Below are 23662 nucleotides of genomic sequence, written 5' to 3'. Positions count from 1 at the left end.
TTTGTAGTCCATTACTTTTCTTGTGACCATCTGGGCTCCCGTTGTTGTCTCTGTTCTTTTTTTGGGCGTTTGTTTGACCCTGCCTAGCAATCCTATTGCCAGTGGTGTAGCAATAAGGGTTGCAGAGGTAGCCACCGCAGCGGGTCCCTTGGGCCAGAGGGGCCCCGGAGGGCCCTCCCTCAACCACAGTATTAGCTCCTATTGGTCCTGTACTGACAATAATCACTTCTATGGATACTTTAAATAGTAGTAATCATTAGCAATCTGTTCCCCATCCCCTTCTTGCACCTCTGACGCTATGGAAATCCTTGGCAGGTTTTGGTGCGCCGTATCAATTGTTATGTATAGAGTGCTTGGGGGGGCTCCATGTAAAACTTGCACCGGGCCCATAGCTCCTTAGCAACGTCACTGCCTATTGCATTGCATAGGATCCTTTCGCTTCCAGTAAGTTCATTTTACTGGCCATGTGAGAGGAGCCTCAACTTCTCTGTCCAAAGCTAAAATCCAACGTTTGGAGTTATGAAGTTATGAAGAACATATTGCAGCCCCCTTGTGCAAGTTGCATCACCCTCTGAATACTGGACAGTCACAATGACACAGCGATTTCACGAGGGGCGGGATGGTTACCATCGCTTAGCAGTCCTCTGGCTCTCGCTGTATGGAATACAGTCAGCTGAGGCACAGAGAATAAGAGAAGTGTGGAGATGCATGTGATCTTGCCACAACATGAATAAAGAGGTTCTTCAGAAGAAGAAGGTTATTCTTCTTTTCCACGTCACATGTCCTCTCGCTACTGTCAGATACAGAGGCGGACGCCAAAAACTACTTCTGTATCTCTTGTAGAAGGAAACCTGAAGTGAGAGGTATATGGAGGCGGACATATTTATTACCTGTTAAACAATACCAGTTGCCTTGTCAATGTGGCTGCAGTAGTGTCTGATTAACCCCAGAAACAGGCATGCAGCTAATCTTGTCAGATGTGACAATATTGTCAGAAACACCTGATCTGCTGCATGCTTGTTCAGGGGCTGTGGATGAAAGTATTAGAGGCAGAGGATTAGCTGAATAGCCAGGCAACTGGTATTGCTTAAAAGGAAATAAATATAGCAGCCTCCATATCCCTCTCTCTTCAGTTGTCCTTTAAGGCTAAGTTCACAGTGGGAAGTTATAGTCACATGTTATAAACATTTATAATGAAGAATAGCGAACTGCAACGAAAAATCTATGCACCGTCCACATTGTAATGCAAGCGCTGTAATTACAGTGCAGGAGACTTGGGCGCAGCCGGCGCCACCATAGGCAGTACTAGGAGTCACGGCTATAGTCCCGCACAGTCAGTAATTTAGGCGCCGTCAGAAGATGGAGCTGACGTTGCTTTTAAAACACTAATTCGGCCGCCAGCAATATAGTAATTACATTATTCCCCACCATCCACGTAGGCCTGGAGGGGGAATAGTAATTTATGCCCCCAGGACTTGTGCAGAAGCAGGATAAGCCATATATCGGTTGTATCCTGCGCCCAAGTCTCCCGGCGGCCAATTCATATGTAAGCGTTGCAATGAGGTGTGACAGGCTGTGTTAGGCTAAGGTAGCGCATGCAGTGCGATAACACTAAACTAAAAATCCACCGTGGCTTATTATGACCTAAACTTATGCTCCATAACGCAATGCAGTTTAACATTTGTCAACGTAACAGGTACCAGAGCCGGGACAAGGTCCTCCAGCACCCAAGGCTGAGACACCAAAGTGCGCCCCTCCATCCCTGCCACCCCAGCCGTCACACACTGATTGCTATTAGAATAAGAGGCATCCCAGGGCCCCCAACACCTTAATCTCTAGTTATCTGGCCTGCAGTCACTGCCATGTATCCCCCTTTTCTTATTTCTCTCTGCTTCAAACACAATAGGGGAGTGATAGCTGAGTGAGTTGTGCGCCCCCTCCTACACTGCGCCCTGAGGCTGGAGCCTCTCTCGCCTCTGCCTCAGCCCCGTGCCCCCCTCCTACACAGCGCCCTTAGACTGGAGCCTCTCTCACCTCTGCCTCAGCCCCGTGCCCCCCTCCTACACTGCGCCCTGAGGCTGGAGCCTCTCTCCCCTCTGCCTCGCCCGTGCCCCCTCCTACACTGTGCCCTGAGGCTGGAGCCTATCTCGCCTTTGCCTCGGTCAGCCCTGATAGGTTATATGCGAATTTGCGCTGTGTTGTGATTTTGCACTGTACCGTTAACGTCGCACCACAGCGCAACGTCCCACTGTGAACTTAGCCTAAGTGTTGCACAATGCACATTACAAATATTTATCTGCAGTGCCACATTCTACAGAAAACGGTTTCTTTTTTCTACCGAAGTGCTTCCAAGGTTCTTATCCGATTGCCTGGCACCTGATCACGCTGGCGTAGTTATCAGTGTTCACTTTGTACTCTTGAAGTCATAAAATGTCACTTCCTAGTAAAATACAGCCAGGCCCAGGTTACTCGCCGCCCCATATCTCCGGGGTAAAGGGCCTGGCATCGCCCAACTGGTCTCTACATTCACGCTAGTAATAAAAGCCAAAGTTCACCTTCCCGGAGGTTGTTGGTAAAGGTGAATAGGGGACTATGGCATTACTTGCACAATTTTCACATTTGCTGCAATCACTCCAGAGAAATTCCCTTTGGAAAAGTCAGTCATGTGACTCAGAGATCCAGCTGGAAAACAGGAAGCTAGTAGCAAAGTGGTTATCCCCAGCTAGTGAGCAGTTCTTCCTCTACAACTCCTCTCTGTGCTGTGTGTTTATCACAAGACTCTGCCGGAGCTGCAGTGCTGACCACTAAGGCCACATACACATTCCCAACTGATGTCTCCCCATCAGGGATCAATACCTGAACCCCTTGAGGGCCATCGCTGGGTTGCACACACATGTGCGTCGGCTGTTAACACTCTGTGATGCTATACGGGGGAGGGGGGGGGGGCAGGGAAGGACGACAAGCGGCGCATGTGTGACGTCACGCCGCGCGGTGGGCAGAGGAGCTGCACGAACAATGGGATCGGCAGGGAATTGGGAGTCTCTGGGGTTGGGTAGATACACCTGGCAGATTGCTTGCAGGTTGGGGGTCGAGGATCGCGGCCTGCCATACACACGCCTGATTGTTGGCTGAGGCGGTTGTTATTGCCCATCTCAACCGACTTATCAGGACGTGAAAATAGCTCTGGAACAGAAGGGGAAGAACCTCTCAGCAGTGAGTTGGTAAATATAGATGGAGACAGATCTCTCTCCAGTAATTGCCTCAGCAGGAAAAGGGATTACAGGATCCAGCCAGTCAGGTCATTTATACAGTGGCGTAGCTAAGGAGCTGTGGGCCCCGATGCAAGTCTTACAATGGGGCCCCTCAAGCACTCTATACATAACAATTGATACGGCGCACCAAAACCTGCCAATGGCAACTACAGTGTCAGAGGTGCAAGAATGGGATGGGGAACAGCTTGTTATTGATTACCACTATTCAAAGTATCTATAGAAGGGATTATTATGAGCACAGGACCAATAGAGAGCTAATACTGTAGTTGAGGGAGGGCCCTTCGGGGGCCCCTCTGGCCCAAGGGCCCCGATGCGGTCGCTACCGCTGCACCCCCTATTGCTACGCCCCTGCATTTATAGATATTTACTGCAAAATATGTATTCCTTACTAATTAATGAGAATTTACAGCCATACGCAATATAAAGTTCCCTCATGCCTCTATCTAGAGGTGCTCACATTTGCCAACCCAAATTCAAAGGCACTGTTCTCATGGAGACCTGATGAAGCGGGCGGAGACCTGTGAAATGCGTTGTCTGTAGTGTTTAACCACTTAACAACCGCCTAACGCCGATAGGCGGTGACTGGTCACAAGTGGATTTCCATTGAAACGGCCGCTCCATGTCAGTTCACCGAGGGTGTCTCCGTGATCGCGGCTCGCAGGCTAAATGTAAACACCCGGGGAAGAAATCCCCAGTGTTTACAGCATACGGCGCTGCTGTCACAGCAGCGCCGTAAAGGAGATCGACGATCCCCGGCCTCTGAAGCCTATCAGAGGCGGTACAGGACGGATCGCCGTCCTGTACCGCCCATGGGAAGGAGAAGACGGATTGAAGGAGAGGGAGGGCGGAATAGCGCTGCGGAGGGGGGCTTTGAGGAGCCCCCCTCGCAGGGCACAAGGCAGCGGCATGTCTAAAACCTGATCTGTGCTGCGGGCTGAAGAGCCCACGCAGCACAGATCTGACAAAAAGGGGCCGGTCCTTATGTGGTTAATACATTATTATCTAGTTATTCTAGTACTTGTATTTTCTACAGGAGAGGTAAGAAAGGCTATACTTCTCCATTATCAAACTTTGTATAAAGTTACATTATACACTGTGCGCCTTCAAACCATTTTTCCCCCTTGTTTTTAAACAGGTTCTCTAGTTTCAAGGTAGCCATACATGCATGAGGAATATTTTACTTGGGGGGAGGGGAGACAGCGCCAGGGGTTTTGCTGCTTGTTCCAATATAGTTTGACTTTACCACCGTGCACCCAATAGAGCAATTCAGCACTACATCTTGCAGCATATTGGATCGACGCATGCACCAGTTTCGGCCCGAAATTGGTCGCATGGACCATGCTCTTTTGCACAAATTTTCATCCGTTCCAATTATAATAATCGAATCGGATGGCCGATTGGCCAGCAAGTTGCCTGATGCAGACACATCTGTGGAGGTGTATCTGATATTTAAAATTTTGCTTCAAATAAGCTTAAAAAGGACAACTGTAGCAAGAGGGCTATGGAGGCTTCCATTTTTATTTCCTTTTAAACAATACCTCTTACCTGGCTGTCCTGCTGGTCTATAGGGCTGCAGTAGTGTCTGAATCACACCAGAAACAAGCATGCAGCTAATCTAGTCAGATCTGACAATGTCAGAAACACCTGATCTGCTGCATGCTTGTTCAGGGGCTATGGCTGAAAGTATTAGAGGCAGAGGATCAGCAGGACTGCCAGGCAACTGGTATTGCTTAAAAGGAAATAAATATGGCAGCCTCCTTATCCCTTTCGCTACAGCTAAGGCAAAGAATTAACTGCTGGGCGATTAGCATTGTATTAAAGAATGAAATACTCTGTATCTGTGGGACTTCTTAATTCTTGTTTAGAAAGAGGACTAAAATGGCTTTAGCATTTGGCTGAGAGCCTCGAGCAAAACTTCAGCATTTTCTAATGTGTATAAACATGATCACAATAAGGCTATTATAGTCCGTCTGTAGAGTAATCCCTGTCCAGACACACCTGAGACTCTACTGAGCAGCTTATACAGAGAAAGGCCTGGGAACCACTACAAAGCGCTATAGCAATCGCTTAGGGCTGGTGCACACCAAAACCCGCTAGCAGATCCGCAAAATGCTAGCAGATTTTTAAACGCTTTTTTTTATTTTTCTATGGCGTTTTGCTAGCGTTTTGCGGATTGCTGCTGCGGTTTTCAGTATAGTAGATTTCATATATTGTTACAGTAAAGCTGTTACTGAACAGCTTCTGTAACAAAAACGCCTGCAAAACCGCTCTGAAGTGCCGTTTTTCAGAGCGGTTTGCGTTTTTCCTATACTTAACATTGAGGCAGAAACGCACCCGCAATCCAAAAAATGCCTCACCCAGGCATTTTTCGTTTCTGCAAAACGCCCCCCGCTCTGGTGTGCACCACCCCATTGAGATACATTGACCAAGCAGATCCGCAGCCGCAAGCGGATCTGAAAACGCCCAAAAAGCCGCTCGGTGTGCACCAGCCCTATATGTATATATTAGCAATCGCTAATCGCTATGCTTTAGAATAGGTCCGCTCCCAAAATGCTGCATGGCCTGCGATTGCAATTTTGCTAAATCGCAATCCTTACTGTGGAATTTGTCCCATCCATTTACATTGGCAGAGCATTGAGGGAAAAATCACTAGCGATATAAAGCGATCCCTAAACATTCAAAAAAACGCTCTAGTGGGTTCCAGCCCTAATACAACAGTGACCAGCAATACATCTGTAGATTTGGCGAGCGACCGACCATCCAATTTGATAATGATTATCGAATCGGACGAAAATCGGTGCCCAATTGACGATGCGACCAATTTTGGAACAAAATTGACCGCCTATATCGATGAGTCATGCAGGAAAATCTTGGGATGACATGCTCGATCAAGTACACGGTGGTGATGGTATGCGCTAATCGCGAAGGACGACCGCAACTGAAATTCCGGCCAGCATGTTGATGTCTATCGCTTGTGGAATGCAAAACGCCAGGTGCTAACAAAGCTAGTCGAAACCGTGCAGGGGTGTTTTCATTAGTGCAATGCGATTGGGGCGCAATTTTTCCAGAAAATTGCATAACAATCATGCGATTTTTTTTTCGATCCGTAATCTGGCTTCTCAAAATATTTTTTCGCCCGTTTTTTCCCTCCCATTACAAATCGCAATTAGAAATGCGTCGCAATCGCGCTGTACACCCGTCGGATGGCTGTAGTGGACAATGAGAGAAAGGTGATGGAAGACGGAAGTCTGAGAATAGAGCATACATGTCAAACTCCGGCCCTTGGGCCAAATCTGGCCCTCAGAGCCATTAAATTTGGCCCTCAAGTGGGTCCCCTAATTTGCATTATGTTTGGCCCACTCTAGACCACCAGGTAAGCCATATGGGTGAGGTAGGGGGAAAGCACTAAACACTAGGGGAACTGTATAGGGGAGGGTGGACCACTAGACACCAGGGAACTGTATTGGGGAGGGTGGGGGTCTCTAGACAACAGGGAACTGTATAGGGGAGGGTGGGGGCCACTAGACACCAGAGAGAATTTTATAAGGGAGGGAAGACCACTGTACAGCAGTGAACTGTATAGGGGTTAGAGGGGGCCATTAGAGACACCAGGGAACTTCATAAGGGAGGAAGGTGGCCATTAGACATGGAGGTCAGCCCACGACTAGGTCCCAGTGTACAATTTTGACCCACTTTGTATTTGAGTTTCACACCCTTGGAATAGAGTGAAGCTACCAAACAACTCAAAGTCAACTTCCTCCTCTGTCTGTTGTTTAGTGAGCTGCAGCCCATCTGGAAATCTGGGGTTTATACAGTGCTTTTCCACAGACAGCACATACACAAGGCAGCCTGGACTGAAACGCATTGGGAGGAGCAGGATCAACCACCTGGCAAGCTAGGCAGATGCTTGGGGCCTAGTGGGTGTGAGGGGGCACACCCGCCACCTTCTCTGACCACTCTTCACTTCAGCTTACCAACATGACCACAGGGGGCACCGAATCTACTACCTTACCTAGGGCGCCATTACATCTTATTCTATCCCTGGTGCTGGGGGGAAGGGGGGGCAGAAAAATGGGGGGGGGGGTATGTAAAACAAGAAATCTCACTGTGGTTTTGTAACAATGAGGTTTTGGTGATGTTTTAATTTCACTTTTTTCCCTCTAAATATTTTCAGTGAATCGCAACAGGAAATCCAACGTATTGCACGAGAATCGTCCTGCTATCGTGTGTCGAAAATTGGGGGAAATAGAGACCACAGTGTGCTTGCGAATGTATTTTTTTCAGTGGAAAATGGCCCTAAATGGAAGGCCCACTTTCTTCAGAGCCGTGGGCTGCAGTGTTCATTTTACACAGACCCCCTCCCCCCATATCCCCCCTTCCCAGCACTGTATGTATAATTACTGAATAATACAGACCACCAGAACTAGATTTCCAAGGACAGACACTTTGTAAGCCACTTTGAGGAGGGGTGTGGTTGGGGCCGCACATGCGCAGTAATCAGCAGCAGCTACCGGGGCTCACAGCAGGAGAATGGAGGGAGTTGATGGAGTAAATAGGGCTAGAGGAAGACCTAGGTAAGTATACACTCACCTAAAGGATTATTAGCAACACCTGTTCAATTTCTCATGCATGCAATTATCTAATCAACCAATCACATGGCAGTTGCTTCAATGCATTTAGGGGTGTGGTCCTGGTCAAGACAATCTCCTGAACTCCAAACTGAATGTCAGAATGGGAAAAAAAGGCGATTTAAGCAATTTTGAGCGTGGCATGGTTGTTGGTGCCAGACAGGCCGGTCTGAGTATTTCACGATCTGCTCATTTTCACGCACAACCATTTCGAGGGTTTACAAAGAATGGTGTGAAAAGGGGAAAAACATGCAGTATGCGGCAGTCCTGTGGGCGAAAAATGCCTTGTTGATGCTAGAGGTCAGAGGAGAATGGGCCGACTGATTCAAGCTGATAGAAGAGCAACGTTGACTGAAATAACCACTTGTTACCACCGAGGTAAGCAGCAAACCATTTGTGGAGCCACAACACGCACAACCTTTAGGCGGATGGGCTACAACAGCAGAAGACCCCACCGGATACCACTTATCTCCACTACATATAGGAAAAAGAGGCTACAATTTGCACAAGCTGTGCTGTGAGTTGAAGACTGGAAAAATGTTGCCTGGTCTGATAAGTCTCGATAGAGTCAGAATTTGGCGTAAACAGAATGAGAACATGGATCCCTCATGCCTTGTTACCACTGTGCAGGCTGGTGGTGGTGGTGTAATGGTGTGGGGGATGTTTTCTTGGCACACTTTAGCCCCTTAGTGCCAATTGGGCATCGTTTATATGCCACGGGCTACCTGAGCATTGTTTCTGACCATGTCCATCCCTTCATGACCACCATGTACCCATCCTCTGATGGCTACTTCCAGCAGGATAATGCACCATGTCACAAAGCTCCAATCATTTCAGATTGGTTTCTTGAACATGACAATGAGTTCACTGTACTAAAATGGCCCCCACAGTCACCAGATCTCAACCCAATAGAGCATCTTTGGGATGTGATGGAACGGGAGCTTCGTGCCCTGGATGTGCATCCCACAAATCTCCATCAGCTGCAAGATGCTATCCTATCAATATGGGCCAACATTTCTAAAGAATGCTTTCAGCACCTTACTGAATCAATGCCACGTAGAATGAAGGCAGTTTTGAAGGCGAAAGGGGTCAAACACCGTATTAGTATGATGTTCCTAATAATCTTTTAGGTGAGTATACATCCTCCTTCACCTCTTATGACAGATTTACTTTAAAGTGGACCTGAACTCAGAACTTTCCCTGTGCTCTAAAAGATAAGCAACAGCATAATAACCTTTAGGCTTCTTGCACACCAAGACGTTGTGTTAGGTGCCACGTTAAGGTCGCATAACGTGCACCTAACACAACGTATGGTGCTGCAAGAGCCGACGGTAGAGTGAGCCGCGTTAGGCGGCTCGATTCCTATAATGTCTCCCAGAGTGGCGCTGATTGGCCAGCGGGACCACGTGATGCGGAGCGAGACACTCCGCATCACGTGGTCCCGCCGGCCAATCAGCTGCCGCCAGTGCAGTGAATATTAAGTAGCCATGTGCGCGGCTACTGTAGCTGGCTCTCCCCGCCTCCTCTCCGCCCCCCACTGCGCATGTGCAAACAGTCTAACGCGGCTATAGCCGCTCCAACGCCGTAGCATGCTGCACTTTGCGGAGAACGTGCAGCATTACATGTAACGCAACGTGGGCTGTGTGAACAGCCCACTTGTGTTACATTGCTGTGCGTTGGGGGAGCGTTACAGGCGCACTATTGTGCGCCTGTAACGTCTTGGTGTGTAAGCAGCCTTAAGGAAAAACATTTTTTCTCACAGCTGATACAAACCCTGCAATAAATCTGCAGTGTGTTTACCTCCTGCTTTCATGGAAGCAGACATAGGGTTAAAATCCTGTGTTTACAAATTAGCTGCTATGCCCTGGCAGAGGAGATTCCTGAGCTGTCACAGCTGAGAGATCGATTTACAACTTGTGGTTAGTCACAGATGAGGGGGAATTAGACAAGCTAAACTCTCTAAATACATACAGGGTGCATTTCTATATGTTTTCCTTCTATTCTGTGCAAGAGTTCAGGTCCACTTTAGAGAGAAACCGTAACCAAGAATTGAACTTTATCCCAATCAGTAGCTGATACCCCCTTTCCCATGAGAAATCTATTTCTTTTTACAAACAGACCATCAGGGGGCGCTGTATGACTGATATTGTGGTGAAACCCCTCCCACAAGAAACTCTGAGGACCGTGGTACTCCTGGCAGTTTCCTGTCTGTGAACCTCGTTGCATTCTGGGAAATAGCTGTTTATAGCGGTTTCCAACTGCCAAAAAGCAAGCAGCAGCTCCTCCCAGTGACATCACCTGCCAGCAGGAAAAATGTCACCATGTGATACATGTCAGAATGTAAATCAGGGATTTAAAATATTTTTCAATGGGGCAAACACTGACTAAATCATTTATACATAATTATTGTAAAAATGAAGCTCTTTTTTTATTACATTATTTTCACTGGAGTTCCTCTTTAAGCACCATGGTATTCCTGCCCCGCTATCCTGTCTTCCAGGCGCTCTAATGGTTAAGGTGCTATTGCAGCATTATTTGGCACAGCCGCGGATTAGGCTGTCGCGCCCTTTCCATCCTGCCATTTCATACCTGCGATCGCTGCCAGTATTCTTCTAAGTAGGTCAATGGAATGGAATTGGATCAGCTTCAAGCTGAAACAAATGTCTTAATGTTCCGGTGACCTGGATAAGCCTGCAGCGACGCCCACGCGCCGTGTTTATCAACAACGTTACGCAAGCAGCCTCCGTCCGTACTAGATTGTTCACACCTGGCCTCAGACAGTCACAGCAGGTAATAAGAGTGTTGCCTAATAACTTCAATCACCTAAATGAGTTTAATTAACAGTCATTTGCGGTTTCTTTAAAAGCCTGAGAGGCACGACGCCACTTTAAAGGGGCACTATGGCGAAAAACGGTAAAATGTAAAATATGTGCAAGCAGACAAATAAGAAGTAAGTTTTTCCAGAGTAAAATGAGCCATAAATTACTTTTCTCCTATGTTGCTGTCACAGTAGATAGTAGAAATTTGGCAGAAGTGACAGGTTTTGGACTAGTCCATCTCTTCATGGGGGATTCTCAGGGATTTATTTATTTTCAAAAGCTCTTAGGCCTAGTGCACACCAGAGCGGTTCGGCTGCAGTTTGCGATCCGCTTGCGGCTGCGGATCTGCTAGGGTAATGTATTTCAATGGGCTGGTGCACACCAGAGCGGAAGGCGTTTTGCAGAAACGCATACTCCCGGGCTGCTGCAGATTTTGGATTGCGGATGCGTTTCTGCCTCAATGTTAAGTATAGGAAAAACGCAAACCGCTCTGAAAAACGGCACTTCAGAGCGGTTTGCCAGGCGTTTTTTGTTACAGTAGCTGTTCAGTAACAGCTTTACTGTAAAAATACATGAAATCTACTACACCAAAACCGATACACAAAACCGCAAAACGCTAGCTGAAACGCTGCAGAAAAAGAAGAAAAAGCGTTTCAAAATCTGCTAGCATTTTGCGGATCTGCTAGCGGTTTTTGGTGTGCACCAGGCCTTAGTGAATGGCAGTTGCTCTGTCCAACTGCCAAAAAACTGTGTACCGAGCAGGGAAGTGGGCCAGCATCAGTGTTTAAATCCTTTTTAGGGAATATCTTTATAAAGAATAAAAGCCTTGCTGAGAATCCCCCATGAAGAGATGGACTAGTCCAAAACCTGTCGCTTCTGTCAGATTTCTACTACTCACTAAGTGACAGCAACATAGGAGAAAAGTTATGGCTCATTTTACTCTGGAAAAAAACGTACTTCTTATTTGTCTGTTTGCACATATTTTAAGGAGGTAGTAGAAATCTGACAGAAGCGACAGGTTTTGGACTAGTCCATCTCTTCATAGGGGATTCTAAGCAAGGCTTTTATTATTTATAAAGATATTCCCTAAAAAGGATTTAAACAATGATGCTGGCCAGCTTCCCTGCTCGCTACACAGTTATTTGGCATTTGGACAGAGCAACTGCCATTCACTAAGGCCTGGTGCACACCAAAAACCGCTAGCAGATCCGCAAAATGCTAGCAGATTTTGAAACGCTTTTTCTTCTTTTTCTGTAGCGTTTCAGCTAGCGTTTTGCGGTTTTGTGAAGCGTTTTTGGTGTAGTAGATTTCATGTATTGTTACAGTAAAGCTGTTGCTGAACAGCTACTGTAACAAAAAACGCCTGGCAAACCGCTCTGAAGTGCTGTTTTTCAGAGCGGTTTGCGTTTTTCCTATACTTAACATTGAGGCAGAAACGCATCCGCAATCCAAAATCTGCAGCAGCCCGGGAGTATGCGTTTCTGCAAAACGCCTCCCGCTCTGGTGTGCACCAGCCCATTGAAATACATTACCTTAGCGGATCCGCACCTGCAAGCGGATCGCAAACCGCAGCAGAACCGCTCTGGTGTGCACTAGGCCTAAGAGCTTTTGAAAATAAATAAATCCCTGAGAATCCCCCATAAAGAGATGGACTAGTCCAAAACCTCTCACTTCTGTCAGATTTCTACTACCTACTGTAAGTGACAGCAAAATAGGAGAAAAGTAATTTATGGCTCATTTTACTCTGGAAAAAACATACTTATTTGTATATGTTTGCACATATTTTAAATTTTACAACTTTTCGCCATAGTGCCCCTTTAATGCAAGAACCCAAACCCTACAACCGTAGTACGTCGTATGCAGGGCCAGTTCTTTTTGCTGCCTGAGGCAAACTTGTGAGGGCCGGTTCACATTGTGCACTTTCCCGACGCTTCCCGGCGATCGTGGTCGGGTTCCGCGATTCGGTGGCAAAATCTCGCAATTTCAGCACGAATTGCGCTTGCGATTTCCGTCGATAGAACGAGAATTACAGCGCAATCGCCCCAAAGGCACAGCATGCAGCACGTTTGCAATTTATCGAAATCGCAAAGGCCGCAGTGTCAATCGGAGGGCGGGACTACACATCAATATATAGCTATAGGAAGGGTTTCTGATGTTAAAACCAGGACAGAAATATTTCTGTAAAAGTGATTATCCTCCTGAGTATATTACTCCATTCTACTACATGTCCCTACATGAGATAGTTTGGCAGTACTGAGCGCGATGATATATGTGTGATTTCACACACAGGAATTAATATATGCACATAATATGGCACGGATTAACAGAAAACTTTTTAAACTTGGCTGCTTACCCTTTTTGAATCATAAGATAAAGTAATGTAACTACAGGCATAAGGGATAAAGAGGAACTTAAAGAGGAACTCCAGTGAAAATAATGTAATAAAAAAGTGCTTCATTTTTACGATAATAAATGATTTAGTCAGTGTTTGCCCATTGTAAAAGCTTTCCTCTCCCTGATTTACATTCTGACATTTATCACATGGTGACATTTTTACTGCTGGAAGGTGATGTAGCTTCTGCTTGCTTTTTTGGCAGTTGGAAACAGCCATTTCCCACAATGCAACAAGGTTCACACAGGAAACTGCCAGGACCATGGTCCTCACAGTTTCCTGTGGGAGGGGTTTCACCACAATATCAGCCATACAGCGCCCCCGATCTATTTGATAAAAGGAAAAGATTTCCTATGTAAAAGGGGGTATCAGCTACTGATTGGGATAAAGTTCAATTCTTGAGCTATGTACACACATGTGACAACGATCGTTCGTTGTGAACGATGAACGAACTTTTACTTGACGAAAGAACGACCTAAGTAAAGTTAGTTTTTAATGGTGTGTAACGATCTGATCGTTAGAACGAACGTTACATCACATCATACAACTATTGCGCTTGCACATAAAAATAAAAAGTTCCATGGAGAAATAGCGAAATGCGCATGTCATGCCTAGTACGAACGACCGTTTCCAACGATGTACTACTTTTGCAAACGATCGTCGTTGGAAAAAATCCGCCAAGCTAGATCGTTCGTTTTTAACAATCTAGCTCGTCCGCAGTTAGACTTAATGGTCAATGGTCGTTGGCCGCTTTTTGTTAAACAATCGTCGTTTAAAATGATCGGGGAACGATCGTTTCAAACGACTATAGTCACATGTGTGTACGCACTTTAAGTCACGGTTTCTCTTTAAGCGAAAGGGGGGGAGGGGAGGGGGGAAGATAAATACATTGCTAAGTGAAAAGATAAAAAATAGGAGAGAGATCAAGAAATGATTGATATTTGCCATGTTATTTGTTCATATTGTTTGGTCCACAATCAGCCTACAGGTCAGCATCTTTACTGCTGGAAGACGAAAAAAACTAGACCAGCACCAACTGCCAGTATCTATAATCACACCCCCTAATGGCCTTTTTCCACTACACAGCTGAATCGCAAAATCGCAAATTGACAGTGATTTTTAAATCGCTAGGGTTGTTACTTTATCATAAAAATCATGAGAAGTATTTTCCACTATAGTGATTCGATTTGAAATCGCAATCGCTTTTTGGAGCGATTTTTAGAGTGATGCTATGCAATGCAAATGAGCAATCGCATAACAGAATGAATGAAAAATCGCAATCGCCGGTGTTTGTGATTTGTGATTGCGATTGCTAGTGGAAAAGGGTCCTAACATTGCGATAAGCTAAAAGGTTGCGTTATACAGCTTTACATATGCACAGAGGGAGATACTGGCTGTTTTAGCCACCATTCATACTTAGAAACGCAAAACGCCGGAGATATTTTCCAGCGTTTTGCAGGAGTGATTTCACGCGGAAAAATCACTGAAGTGCATCGATTTTGCCGCTATCGCGTTTTGCGCTTCTATAGCACTGAAACACGATCGTCGGGAAATTAAATGGTGCAGGCGACACATTTGCATTTCGCGATTTTGCCCGTTTCGCCGCAAATCGCCCAAGTAATAACGGGCTCATAGGGTTTCATTACGCTAACGCTTTTAAAAAAAAAATCGCGGCAAAAGTGTGAATGGGGCCTTAGCCGTTATTGGCTGCACACACACACTGCAACGAGGTTCACACACAGGAAACTGTTAGGACCATGGTGCTGACATCACACTGTGGGAGGGGCTTCACCACAATATCAGCCATACAGAGCCCGCTGATGATCAATTCGAGAAAAGGAAAAGATTTCTCATGGGAAAGGGGGTATCAGCTACTGATTGGGATGAAGTTACAATTCCTCAGCACTAAGGATGTTTAACCTTTTGCCGACCACGTCACGCCGATGGGCGTGGATCCTTGGGGCGTGGTTTGCGGGCGATCGCGCACGCCGCTGCACGCACATCCCCGCTCTGATGGCACAGACAGCTCCGCTCAGCCTTCAGTCTCCCTGCAGCGAACGCAAAACCGCGTCTTTTATTGCTGTACAGCGCTGCGATCTGCAGTAGTGCTGTACTGGGGCCAGCCGTGTGTGTGACACAGCTGTCCCCCCATAAGCAGGGAGGTGATCGGATATCAGAGGCTGAAGCCTATGACAGCTGAGCTGATCACGCAGATTGGCTGGTGGGGGGGGAGTATTAAAAAAAAAGCAGTTTTAGTTAAAAAATAATAATAAGAGAAACTGTATTAAAAAAATAAAGGAATAAATAAACATCGGGGGGGGGGGGGGGGGAGGGGGAATCAGACCCCATCAACAGTAAGCTCTGTTGGTGAGGAGAAAATAGGGGGTGGGGTGGGGTGGGGTGGAAACACTTGTGTGCCGAGTTGGTCAGCCCTGCAGCAAGGTCTTAAAGCTGCAGTGGCCTATTAAGTGAGAAATGGCCTGGTCTTTAGAGAGGTTTAACACTGCGGTCCTCAAGTGGTTAATGTGCCAACCCCTCCGGGCTTCATACACTAAAGTACAGTAAGGCTGCTGTAATGTGGGCATAAATGACCACGCCTTAGTGAATGCTGGATTCATTGTGTAAAAGCAAGCCTCCAATGCCAGCTGGCAGCTCCCACCCGCAATGTACAAAATTTTCCTCATTATCACCAGTGATGATACAAGGTTGAAATATTCAGGGCTTGTGCCCCAGATCTTATCAGCACTGCCCCCGATCTTCATGTGGAACTAAATACTGTAGTCTGTGTGCGAGCGGAAGAAATATCGGACGGATTTTAGGCAAGGCCACATAGGCCATGGCCTAGGGCACAGGAAAGCAAGGGGCGGGCTGTGGGCAGCAGGGTGGCTGTAGCAGTTAGCCTGCCGAACATTCACCCTGCTACACAGAGATAGCACAGAGCAGTGGGAGGCCAGCCACATGGCTAATTAATATTCACTGCACAGTGTGACGTGCAGTGTTTACTTCCTGGAGCGCCGCTCTGTGCGGCGATTGGCTGGTGGGACCACGTGATGCGGATCACATGGTCTCCGCAGTCTATAGCACAAAAAAGGCGCACCAAGAGCTGCGCCTTTTTTAACGCAGCTCTAGGTAGCGTCCCCCACCAACACCACCAGGCGTTACGTTTGGGGCACGTTATGCCACCTATAACGTCCCCTAAAACGCAACGTCCTGGTGGGAAAGAGGCCTAATTTTGTGTTTTTTTGTAGGTTTTTTTTTTGGGGGGGGGTGCATGTGGAAGGGGCTTTGCCCAAGGGCTGATTTACACTACAACACTTTTTATGCGCTAGAGATTTTAAAGGAAACCAGAGACAAAGCTTAGTGAAAGTTTTATACCTACCTGGGGCTTCCTCCAGCCCCAACCGCACAGGTCACTTTCACGCCGCCCTCCTCAGTCTTCCCGCAGCTCCGATACCAGTCCTGTAACTTCAGACAGTCGCGGACAGTTTTAGGCATGCACAATGCGCTCCCTCCATTTCTCCACCAAAGAGAGCTCACTGCACATGCTCAGACTGGCCGAAGTTACAGGACCTGGTACTGGTGATAGAGTAGGCGGATGACGGCGGCGTGGGAGCAATCCGTGCGGATGAGGTTGGAGGAAGCCCCAGGTATGTATAACTATGCTTTGTCTCTGGTACACTTTAAAAGCTCTTGCTAATGCAATGCTATGGGGGATTTTTACAAAATCACATCGCTCTGGTGTGAACACACAAATAGGATAACATTAGCGAAAACTAATTTTCTTGTTTTAGGTATCAATGTATAAAAACATTATCTCCAAAACATATGTATAAAATACATAACTTGTTACCCCAAAACTGGCCTTAGACTATGGTAGGAGATTAGACTATGACTATGGTGGGGATTAGATTGTGAGCTCCTCTGAGGACAGTCAGTGACATGACTATGTACTCTGTAAAGTGCTGCAGAAGATGTCAGTGCTATATAAATACATAATAATAATACGGTAGGACATTAGACTATGACGGGGATTAGATTGTGAGCTCCTCTGAGGACAGTCAATGACATGACTATGTACTCTGTAATGTGCTGCAGAAGATGTCAGTGCTATATAAATACATAATAATAATATGGGAGGACATTAGACATATGACTATGGTAGGATTAGAGTGTGAACTCCTCTGAGGACAGTTAGTGACATGACTATGTACTCTGTAATGTGCTGCAGAAGAGGTCAGTGCTATATATATACATAATAATAATATGGTAGGACATTAGACTATGACTATGGTAGGATTAGAGTGTGAGCTCCTCTGAGGACAGTCAGTGACATGACTATGTACTCTGTACAGTGCTGCAGAAGATGTCAGTTCTAAGCAAATACATAATTATATTTGCATGGAAGCCGTAGTTCTCAGCATCTCATTGATGGTTTCTGTGGTTGAGGAGTTCAGGAACAGAAGGTGTTTCTCTCTAATTACCTGTTTGTGGTTAGTTGGCCTGACCTGCCCACAACAGCAGATATGTAGTAAGTAATCTGCCCCGGCTTTGGTCAGATCAGCGATAAGCCTGCGTATGTTGCTGTAATTAGGAGGTGGCTGAACACAGTTCTGCAGCTGAGAGTTCAAGTTTGTGCTTTTTACAGTATTATTACAGATAGCAGCCTGGGGGAGAGATCTCTATTAGCATGTGGCAGGTGTTAGGTGTTAGGGTGTGGTGGGAACAGGTGTGGACCTGACACTCAATTCACAAACACCTCAATCACTCATTTACATTAAAAAAAAAAAAAAAACTACAGAAAGTTTACTAAACTGGCTGACAAATACCAACGTGAAACCAAACATTTACAAAGCAAATAATAATTTAAAGAGAACCTGCGACAAAAAACATAAGGATGTACAGGTGAAACCCCAAAACTTCAAATAACGTGCAAAAGTCCATCTATTACAGTGATTCAACTTAACAGGAGAAACTAATGGTGGCCACTAATGATCCAATCTTTTTCATCCAATCTTACCAAATCTATGTAGTATAAGGGTAAATTGAGTGAATATACTGAATGGATACTTCAGGCAGTTACCTTATATTACGTAGAAATGGTAAGATTGGATTAAAAAGATTGGATCATTAGTGTCTATATATATATATATATATATATATATATATATATATATATATATATATATATATATATATATATATATATATATATATATATATATATATATATATATATATATATATATATATATATATATATATATATATATATATATATATATATATATATATATATATATAAACTAGGAACCCTTTGCAGGTGTTTGGGATAAATTAGCTGATTAGAGTCGGACACTCTGAGCCGAGAATATTGAACATTTTCACAATATCCTAATGGGCTGAGATTCTGATTTTGGGGTTCCCATAACCTGTAAGCCATAATCATCAGCATTATAACAAATGCCCTATCGGGGTATTTACCCAGCCAGACTGCAGAAGAATGGAGTGAAGCGAGAGGATAGCAATCCAGCAGACACCTGCAGGGGGCAGCACCAGGTAAGTATAAATCCTTATGTTCTATTCATCTTAGGTTCTCTTTAATCTTAAGCCTGGTACACACCTTCAACTTTGATTGTCCAATGATTGGCCAAGTTTACTACCTCCTTATAGTACGAGGGTCAACAGGTATTGAAAACTATGAGCAGATTGAATAAGTAAACGCTCAGACTGCATGGAGGTGGTAAAATTGGTCAGTGATTGGCCAATCAAAATGAAGGCGTGTACCAGGGTTTAGGGTGCAAACACACAGCCAATTTTGATTGGTCAGTTTTACCTCTTCAATGTAGCATGAGAGATTGCCTACACAGTCTGTTCCTAGTATTCCAAATCTGTTGGTCCTCATACTACAAGGCAGTGGTACAACTGGCCAATCAAAATTCGATGTGTGTACACGCCCTTATTTTGGTGCCAAACAGTACTTTGTCACAGTGTAAATTGTCAGAAATAATATATATATATATATATATATATATATATATATATATATATATATATATATATATATATATTAATTTTTTAATTACTCGTACTGTATTTCCTGGTAGATTACTCCCAGGTACAGTTTGTAAGGGAGTTGTTCTTTACTTATTTGTAATACTATACAAAACATTTGTCATTTAAAAATCAAAACAAAAAACTTTTCAAAGAACGTTGAGAAGTCTTTCTGGGATGAGCAGACGATCACTTCTGTATAAATTTGACAATCACGCGTTTTGATTGTGTTGTTTTGCAGATATTGGTCATGATATAGAATTTGTTTGCTCAATTATTATTTTTTTTTTACAGATCAGAACTTTTATTAATCAGAGGATCTGAAATATTCCATCATTTTGAATAAATAACAATTTTTCTGGTGATCAGACCGATCGGCACCTTTCTAAATACGTCATTTTATTTTATTGCCTGTTGCACACTGCCACAGATGAAACCTTGCAGAAACGACAGGTGAAACTCGAAAAATTAGAATATGGTGCAAAAGTCAATTTATTTCAGCAATTTAACTTAAAAGGTGAAACTAATATATGAAATAGACTCATTCCATGCAAAGCGAGATATTTCAAGCCTTTATTTGTTCTAGTTTTGATGATTATAGCTTACAGCTTGTGAGAACCCCAAAATCAAAATCGCAGACCATTAGACTATTGTGAAAAGGTTCAATATTCTACACCTACAAAGGGTACTTATTTCACACATTTGTATATATTAGTTTCACCTTTTTTAGTTGAATTACTGAAATAATTAGACTTTTGCAGGATATTCTAATTTTTCGAGTTTCACCGGTAGCCTTAGTGCAAAACTGCCTTCAATCATAATAACAAGACAGTGATACTGTGAGATGCCCAGCACCTCGGGCAGCACGGTGGCATAGTGGTAAGCACTCTCGCCTTGCATCGCTGGTTCCCTGGCTTGTATCCTAGCCAGGGCACTGTGTCATGTGTCTGTGTGGGTTTCCTCCAGGCACCAAGTTTCCTCCCACATCACAAAGACATACAGATAAGTCAATTAGCTTCCCCCTCAATTGGCCCTAGACTATGATACATACACTACATGATACATACACAAACATATGACTATGGTAGGGATTAGATTGTAAGCTCCTCCGAGGGACAGTTAAGTGACAAGACAATATACTCTGTACAGCGCTGCGGAAGACGTTGGCGCTATATAAATACTAAATAATAAAAAAACATTCTAGCTCAGAACATAACAGTCCTCTGTACTGTTTCAAGGGTTAACTTGCAGTTGCAGCACAGAGATGCATTTAAGTAGAAATTTAAAGCTAAACTTGTACCAAAAAGTAATAATTCCAGTACTTATAAGTAAAAAGCACAAGTAATAATAATTGCAGTACTTTCCAGTAAAAGCACAAATCCTTAAAGTGACCCAGAATTGGTCCTACCTGTGGCTTGCTGCAAGTGGGGGTAGTCCAGCAGAGACTTCAGCATTTCGGGGATGTCCAGGAAGCCCCTGGTGATTGAGTCGGTCTGGGACATTGCTGGTGGGACTGGGAGATGCAGGCAGGCAGCAGCTGAGCTCAGAACACACTGTAGCAGTTGTCTTGGATTACACAACACTAACCCAAAGGGAGGAGAAGCACTCAGGACTATTGCACTCAATAAATCTCCAATAGCTATGGAGGGAGCTGAGCCAGAGGCACCCACGTGACCTGATAAGTGGGCAGTGAAGTCAATCTGTTACTTAACCAGAGAAAAGACTATTTGCAGAAGGAGAGTGATTGTGTAACAATATAGGAGTCTGAACTCTGCTACCCCCATCTGGATACAAGCGCTGCCTAGGGCTAGATTCCCAGGGAGATAAGTTGTGTTCTCTGTAACAACGTGAACAGTATGGGAATGCAGCGCTGCAAGTTATGTCGCAGGGAAGCATACTGTCATTGAAAAGTATGCTTCACTGCCACAGTTAACGTGGGCGTCATGCGATAAACGCGATGCATGCAATGCGTTGTGACTCTGCACTCTGTGAAACTGCACCGGAACGGCCGCACTGAGAATGTCGCATTGCTTTTGCACTGCGGCGTCCTGCGTTGCAATGCGGACATTATGACGCACCACAAGGACCCATTGTGAACCTAGCCTTAAAACAAATCTGATCTAAAGCGAAAATAAATTTACGAAATAATGAATTGTATGTGTAGCACAGCTAATAAATTGGCTTCCCCGTATATTGGCCTAAAACTACAATACACACACTACACGATACATACATAGACATAGGACTATGGTAGAGACTAGATGGTGAGCTCCTCTGAGCAGGGACGGATCTAGACCAAGTTGCGCCTGGGGCAAGGTCAGGTTTTGGCACCAAAACTGCCATTCCCCATCCAAATTTTGCCGCCTTTTTAAGAATTCAACAAACTGCGCCTGGGTCAAGATACCCGCCTGCCCCCCCCCCCCCCCCAGATCCGTCCCTGCCTCTGAGGGACAGTTAGGGCCCTTTTCCACCTGCAATCGCTAGCGTTCACGCTGAACGCTAGCGATTGCTGAATCGCAAAACCGGCGATTCCCCCGACGTTTGCGGCCGCGATTTTGCTATGCTATGCACTGCATAGCAAAATCGCGGCAATTATCGCTCCGCCGCGCGTTCGCGTTCCCGACAAAAGCGAATCGCGGTAGTGGAAATGACCTACCGCGATTCCTATGTTAAAAAGCAAACCGTAGCGATTGTAAAATCGCTAGCGGTTTGCGGTTTTGCGATTCAGCCAGCGCAAACGCGCTGGTGGAAAAGGGCCCTTAGTGACAATATACTCTGTACGGTGCTCTGGAAGATGTCAGCGCTATATAAATACTACATAATAATATCATGTATCTCAGGTCTGGAACCCACTACAAGTCGCAAACGGCTATCGCAATCGCTGGCGCTTTCAATTAGTATTTTGTAAGCGATTTCATGAGCATTTTTTTGGCAATTTTGGTAGCGATTTAAAAAAGTGTAAGCTTTTTGCCGGCGATTGTGATTTGCGATATCGATTTTAATTCTGATTGGTCGTTTCAAATTATTATAATTTTTTTTTTGCTGTTTTACAGTTATCACAATTATATCACCATGGTAATAACTGTAAAACATCTCAGAAGAGTTATTAAAGACAGGAGTAATGCTCAACACACACCATACAATCTTGGTTGTATAAATTTACCAAATCTATGTAGTATAAGGGCAAACAGATTGAAAATACCTTGAATGATTGATTGGATAAGCTCTTATCCTACATGAAAGTGGTAAGATTGAACAACCAAGATTGTATGGTGTGTGTTGAGCCTTAAGCTTAGTGAATTGAGGCCATATTATCTGTAATGATTCCTGAGCGATTTCCCAGCACTTATATACTTTACATTGAAGCGCAAACCCTCCCAAAAGGCTGCATGTCCTGTGATTGCGAATTTGATACTCGCAATCGCTCCTGAGGAATTTGTTACATTCATTTACATTGGCAGAGCGTTTAGGGAAATCGTTAGCGATTTAAAGTGATCACTAAACGCTAAAAAAAGTGGGTTCCATGCCTCATTGGCTGTTCCTAGCTGCTGAGGGATTTGTATACGCACTCGACCTCCGGCGGTAAAATCCCCAATGGCAATGCGATGATCATTGAGTGATACAAACGGCTGCGAAGAATAGGAGTCCGCACACTCCAATTCTTCATCCACATAGGTTTATTGCAGATAGTCCATAGAAGGATACATCTGTAACAACAGACAATTGTTTCAGGGTCAAATTGTGCCCCCTCTTCAGTGTAAACAGGGCCGGTTCTAGACCTTTTTGCCGCCTGTGGCAAACTTGTGAAGATTCTGTCCCCCCCACCCCCTTCCAATAGGTAGTATAATTTCCCCCAGTGTAGGTAGCCTGGAGGGGGTAGCAGGCAAGAAGGGGCAGTGGGCACAGCGGTGGGGAGGGGGGGGGGGGGTCGAACCCCCCTTCCCTCACCTGGATCCCCCTTCCCACCACTGAGGCACCTGAGGCACCTGCCTCATGGACAGCCCAGGGCTGAGTGTAAACATACAGTGTATACCAGTCACATAGCAACAATACACACACTGGTATGAGGTCCTGGTTGAGACATGCATCAGGAAGGCTGCATATTATATAAGCAGACTGCTGTGACATATGAATGTTTTATGCTGACATACATGTTTATTTAAAGAGGCCCTGTCGTGACATAGGAGAATGCAGTAAATTATTCAGGATAGCCACTTCTACAGTATAATCCAGGTGTTAGCACCAGAAACACCACCCACAGCTATATATTGCTATGTAGTCCCACCCTCCCTGTGACGTTTAGCCTAGGCCAGTGATGGCTAACCTTGGCACTCCAGCTGTGGTGGAACTTCAAGTCCCATAAGGGATTGCAATACTCTGACAGCTCTAAGCATAACTCGGGGAGGCAGAGGCATGATGGGATTTGTAGTTTTGCCACAGTTGGATTGCCAAGGTTAGCCATTACTGGCCTAGGCTGTTTATTATGTGGAACCGCCCTCC

The 23662-nt window shown here is 45.1% G+C and overlaps 1 protein-coding gene across 2 annotated transcripts in view; it reads right to left on the bottom strand.

Moving 5' to 3' along the window:
• TEF (TEF transcription factor, PAR bZIP family member) overlaps window positions 1–20804 on the bottom strand; it is a 70826-nt gene extending 50022 nt beyond the window's left edge. Inside the window, exon 1 of one of the 2 annotated variants that reach the window (XM_068252054.1) lies at window positions 20571–20804. In XM_068252054.1, coding sequence (XP_068108155.1) covers window positions 20571–20664 — 94 coding nt within the window. In that variant the 5' untranslated portion in view covers window positions 20665–20804. The remainder of the gene's footprint in view (window positions 1–20570) is intronic. The other variant, XM_068252053.1, reaches the window with a different exon arrangement.
• Window positions 20805–23662: the final 2858 nt, after the last annotated feature.

Source organism: Hyperolius riggenbachi, chromosome 9, assembly GCF_040937935.1.
Source record: "Hyperolius riggenbachi isolate aHypRig1 chromosome 9, aHypRig1.pri, whole genome shotgun sequence".
Lineage (NCBI taxonomy): Eukaryota > Metazoa > Chordata > Amphibia > Anura > Hyperoliidae > Hyperolius > Hyperolius riggenbachi.
The sequence above is the reverse complement of the archived record's forward strand: the minus strand, read 5'-3'. Positions and strand labels throughout refer to the sequence as shown.